The sequence below is a fragment of the Lissotriton vulgaris genome, chromosome 4_1 (genome assembly GCF_964263255.1).
Source record: "Lissotriton vulgaris chromosome 4_1, aLisVul1.2, whole genome shotgun sequence".
Taxonomy (NCBI): domain Eukaryota; kingdom Metazoa; phylum Chordata; class Amphibia; order Caudata; family Salamandridae; genus Lissotriton; species Lissotriton vulgaris.
The window spans coordinates 14,111,358-14,117,357 of record NC_141691.1 but is presented as its reverse complement, the minus strand read 5'-3'; the positions used below and the strand labels follow the sequence as shown (position 1 = coordinate 14,117,357).

The following is a 6,000-nucleotide window of genomic DNA, read 5'->3' as shown; positions in this document are numbered from 1 at the left end:
GTAGTCTTATATTATTAAGCTCCTCAAGTAAGTTAGGGTTGTGCTTGGTTTCAAATTACATTTCTCATCCAGACTCCTTTAAGAGTTTGGCAAATGGGATACTCTGTCAAAATGCAAAGGATATCCTTTCTTCTACATTTGATTTGTAATATATAGGTTTTTGACATCCCTGTATAAAACTTCATCTCTAAGTTCTTTATATGAGTCGAGTTGTGATACTCAGTTTAATTCTGATGTCGTAATGCCTGCTGTCAGAGCCAGCAGCCGGGGGAAAGGCAGGTCACATCATGGAGCATATTTAATGCAGCCATATAAAATGAAACGTTGCCTTTCTTTCTTTACTCTAGCTTTCAGTGACAAGCAGAAAGGAGATTTTTATGGCAACTTTTTAATTTTTTGCAGTCTTTAGGGAAATATGGAAAATTATTAAAATTAAAGTAAAGTTAGAGTCTTAACGGATGTTTCAACAAATTGAGTGCTACTGTAGCGTATCAAACTGATTTTCCAACAAATCTCTAACATCTTTTTTGATGTGTTGAATTTTGCACAAGCAATTTTATTTATAGTGTACATTTTTGCATACCTGATCTCTGTTTCATGTAAGGCAGCTATGCACCGATGACTAAAGTGGAATGTGGGAAAGATGAGGATGTGACCAAATATTAAATGGGATAAAGTACCCCCTGCCGTACATGACAAGAATGCCGTATATGGACAAGGAACTCATCGTTGACTTGCAATACCTTTATAATGTATGGCAGGGAGTATTAAATCTCATATATAAAGAGCAGACTGGGCATCCGCTACATTTCTGATGGACAATCTCATCCACCATATTCCAAATGAGAACCTAAATCCCTCTTTTTTTACATGCTTTTAAAACAATAACAGACTGATAATCTGTTTTATCATACAAGGCCTCCTTGTGCCGATGATACACATAATGCTCTACTATGTCATAGCCAGCATCGATGAGGGCGTTCTTCAAAAAACCCTCATCCATGTAGACGTAGTTAAACTTAAAATTACCAAGCAGGAGAAACGTTGCATTGAGGCTCTCACTCATTATTAGGTGTCCTCCTATTTTTAAGAGCGATGTGACATTTTTCAGAGCTTCGCAGTAGGTCTTCTTGTCTTTGACGAAGAATCCCATACAGTGTGCCAGGATCAGACAGTCAGCCTGAGGCTGGATGATGGGAGAAAAGGGGTTACTGCTCATGACATCACATTTAAGCAACGTTTTGATTTTTCTTCGTAATAGGTTTTGCTTCTCAATCCAGGTTTCACTAAAAAGTAAGATATATCACATGATTAACATTTATTGACAGGCACTTTTTTGTAACACAGTTGTAAACATTGTGGTTGTTATTCAGTCTTAATCTATCAGTCTATTCAACTGTCATTTACATTTTACTTGGTTTTAGAGAAAGTAATTTATTTTAAAAAAACATTTAAAATAATCAATTAATAACTTAATCATAATTATTTACAAATTTGGCAGTGAAATCAGTAAGCACAAATAAAATAGTAAAACACATATTGTTACATACAATTCTAAAATGTTTTAAAAGCATTCCTGAGGGATGAGATTTTCTATTCCAATTCAGCCCATCATAAATTGAGGAAAGCACGATTTACTCTTCTAAGGACAAAAAGTGAATGTACTGTGAAGGCTTAGCTTTGCTATTCTAAGCTCACTCCCACAAATATTGTGAAGCTACAAATGCAAGAAAAATTACACAATATGGAGGTCGTGAATATATTTATGAATGAGCTGTTAATAAATAATATCAACCTATGGATGAATCATCTAACCACCTTCAATTGCTCCCCCTGTATCATTGATTCAGCTAAATCCCTAGGAATTACTCTGGACAAGCATCTGAATATGTAGTCTCACATCAGAAACGTGTGCAAGGGAACTAACCACTGCCTAAGAACACTCAGGATTCTGAAACCTTTTCAACCGCAAGCAGATTTCAAGCAAGTGGTCCAAGCGCTTGTCCTACCGAGACTTAATGAAGGCAGTGCCACGCTATATGGACTCCCTAAATACTCTTTGACCACCCTAAAGGCCTCTCGGAACGCAGCGGCCAGATTTATCATGGGCATTAAGCGTAATACTCATATCTCTCTTGTTTTAAAATCACTAAATTGGCTACCCTATGAAGCTAGGATTCAGTTGAAGATTGCCTGCCTCTCACACAAAGCCCCCCACTTCAAAACCCCTACCTACCATGCACAAAAACTAGAACTATCTGGAGGAGGTAGATCGTCAAGGGGTGCTAATTCCCTCCTCCTGAAACCATGGACCTTCTGCAAAAAAAGAACTTGCCACCGAGTTTTTCGGGATCTGCCCCTGAAATCTGGAACTCTCTTCCACCCGAAATTAGAAGGATCTCTTCCAAGGCCTCTTTCAAATTGGAAGCAAAGAAATTCTTCATGAAGAAGTTCTTGCCTTAATAGGAGGGACAATATAAACACCTTTCTTGTACTTTATTTTCCACCCGAAAGGCGTCTGTCATTGTATAGTATGATTCACCCCTGTATATGTTTACTTTGTAGTGTTTATTCTCCTGTACATGACTTTGTGTTTTGCTCCCCTCAAATCATTGTCACATTTTCTTCCCCATCGCATGCGCACCCAGGATTGTAAGTGTTTTATTAGTTGCTTAACACTTGATTCAATGTTTAGTAGAAGCCCCATATAATTCATGTTTAGATTTTACTATAGTTTTGCCTATTATTCATGCTTATGATTGTTCACTTAATACCCTTATATAACAATGCTACATCATTAAGCCCCCTCTGTCCTCTCTGGACTTGTAACTGAATTGTTATGCTTGAACTATTGCTCTTATGATTTTTACTACCCATGTTTGACTCATGTTTTGATTGTTACGTTATCTATAACTGTAAAGCGCTCTGATATCCTTCGGGATCTTGTCCACGCTATATAAAACATTATAAACAAATACATAAATGAATTGTTTTTGTGCAGGAAGGTGTCCCTTCCAGCACAAACATAATCCTTCCTATAACCAAGGCCCCCTGGTCCTGTGGTGTAAGGGTTCCTGCATGGCAACAAGGCAGCCATTTGTGAGCTAGGACAGGAATGTGCTGAATAATGTTATATAATGTTAAATACAACCCATTCCCTTTCACACAGCACAGGAAGGTGTATTGTGTTGCGTGAATATTTTATAAATCTGCCCTCAATGTGTAGTGAGGGTTGATACTGGTAAAAGTTGCTAAATTACTATTCTGCAGCAATTTGATGATCAGAGGCTGAGGTTAGAGTTGTGTGGTTATCCAAGAGCTTGGTGTGAGTCCAATAAAAGAACTACTCAGTCATGTCAAGGGAGTATCTTGCCTGTACCTGGGCGTCTGAGCATTTGCAAATGTTCCACTTGTGGATAAATGTAATTATTCCTCTGAACACAAAGCCCTGGTATACATGCTATGAAGGGCGGGAGAAATGTCCTAACTGTTGAATTTGAAAGAGGAGCTCCCAAACTCCATACTTTCTAGTATGACATTAAGTATGTTCGGGGAAAAATAATCAACATGCTTGTTGCATGTTTGCCTCTGTCTGTTCAGAAAGAGCAGGAGAAACATGCATTAGTGGCGGCTTTGCTATTTATGATGTAGGCAGAGTAGAGGATTGCAATTTTGCAATGAAAGGTAATTCTTCACACAAGCTCAGGGTGGCTGGACAATAAAATCTACAAGATAAATTCCAATGGAAATGGCATGGAAGAATAGTATCCTTGTAAGGGGAGATTACAGAATTCCAACTTTTGGACCTTCATAAAGGCTGTAAAACATATTCTTCTATGTGATTCTAAAAAGGAAAACATAGTTGGACAGTAGATGCCTTACCTCTTGCACTCAAGCTTGCAAAATAGCTCAGCAATGTCACTCCAGTCCAAAGCATCAGGTTCATTCTTCAGCCATTTCTCTAAGTCTTGAATGGACTTATTATTCGGGCAAGAAAATATGATCTGAGTGAAATGTTCACACGCAGGTAGAACGTAATAGATTAAGGGACCAAAAGATATTGCAATTAGAGTGTCTCCTTTAACATCACCTGTATAGAGAAAAGTTTGTGAATGAGTGGAATGAAAAGTAAATAACATGATATCATAAAATTCTTTTCAGTAATTGAGAGCATTTGCCTACTGCTTTTATTTGTATTATTCCTATGCCACTTTCTACACCTTCAGCCCTCCTCTAAAGAGAGGGGAGGTTCGACGGCCAGCATATGTCCATAGCTTGTATCATGACCTTTTAATTAGCATATGTGGAAGTCCCCAGAACACCCCTGCAGCAAATTCTCCTAAGTTCAGATACTTATGCTTTGCATGCTTTATGTTGCAGTCCCTCAGCTGTTGTCTCAAACAGGTAGAACTGGGGGACACAGGTATATTCAGAGCTCTCTTTATATTGTAGTCCAACAATTCTCCTCTAAATGGGGTTCACCTACATGCCTAAAGTTTCCATCATCAGAATTCATGTGCTACATGGGCAAGGAGAGAGAAACATTTCCAGGGATGTCATCATGTTGTAGCCTTATTGCCTTCTAATGAAGTGGTGCAGTTAATGCACCGAATGTCTCATAAGTTCCAATTTCATTTGTGCCATATGGTGCACATCCCAAGCTCTTAAAATAGGTGTATGAAACTGGGGAATAAGACATGACCAAAACTCCCCCTAAATGTGAGGGGAGGTAGGGTTGGGGGACTTGACACATCCAAAGCCCTAAATATATATTCAAGTGTTAGGAGGGGTAGACCTCAGCTTCCTCTTAATTTACTGGAGTGGGCTGGAGGATCAGACATGTCCAAAGCTCTGACTCTCGAGTTACATATTGGAGTCCCCAAGATTCCTGTGAAGGTGGTAGATACCACAATACAACATGAACTTCAATGCTGATTTTCCAAGTAAAGGGGAATATTTATTGCTGCAAGCTGCTGTAAATCAAAACTGCAAAACACACATAAATACATGTATTTGAAAGGTAAATGAATGTACACAAGAATAAGTAATTAGAAATTGGAATACTTCACAGGCTGTCAGCTTATCCTCATCATTGCCAGCACAACTGGGGAACCTGCTGACAGTCTCAGGCAGCAGATCTCAATTGAGTACAAAAGGCACTGGGCAGAGCGTCCATACCTCAGGAGAGTTCCTGCCAAAGCGCCCAGGTGTCTCTGTCTTTATAATCTTCACTAACTTGGAAAGAGATTTCTAGAAGTTCACTCTCCCATCATCTTCACTGTAGGTCTTGGCTACACTTCTCTGCATTAAGGCCACTCAAAGGAGTTTACCCAGGCTCCAATGAAAGCTCAGGCAGAATTGTTCATATTCTCACACTTTGGCAATGTATGTATCCCACACCATATGTTCCAGCTGCAAGTGCGAAAGTGAGAAACATAAACAACCTGTGTGTACCAGTAACCTGTATCTGCCTGAGTTTGCAGCTGCAAGGCATGATCAGACATACACAAGATGAAGGCTACGCTCGCCTTCATTTTTACTTGTGCATTTTGAAACAGCACCTACCTCCCGTGGGGCTCCCAGGCTCCCAGGGGGCTCTTTCGGGAGCAACGTTTCTTCAATTTTTAAAGTGTGTGCTCGGACTCTGAATCAGCACGCGTTGTTGTTTTTAAACTTCCTACCTGCTTCTGCCCTCCGGAGCTCCACCCGCTGATCGCCCCCTCCACTGCCTTCCTGCTTGCTGGTGAGTTATAACGGGGTAAACCCTAAGAACTATCCGACCTGGGCAGGGGGACCTAGCAACCTAGGATCTTTCCCTACATTCCCTTAGATCAGACCGAGAACTGCCTCCTGATTGGCTGATCTATGACGAGCCTCCCGACAGTATCCAGCGACTGCACCTCGAGGCAGCTCAATCACTGTTCGGTAGCCGACCGTGTGAGATGTACACACGCACATCTTGGTGAGGATTAGGTAAGAAATGACGCCCCGACATATTTA

General features: G+C 40.2%; 1 protein-coding gene across 1 annotated transcript in view; it reads right to left on the bottom strand.

Annotated features, from left to right (window-relative positions):
- Positions 1-850: 850 nt before the first annotated feature.
- Positions 851-6,000, bottom strand: part of LOC147718222 (indolethylamine N-methyltransferase-like) — a 61,150-nt gene continuing 56,000 nt past the window's right edge. The window contains exons 2-3 of the mRNA XM_086966645.1: positions 3,883-4,090; positions 851-1,286 (exon numbers count right to left, since the gene is read on the bottom strand). Of these exons, the coding sequence (XP_086822771.1) occupies positions 851-1,286; positions 3,883-4,090 (644 nt within the window). The remainder of the gene's footprint in view (positions 1,287-3,882; positions 4,091-6,000) is intronic.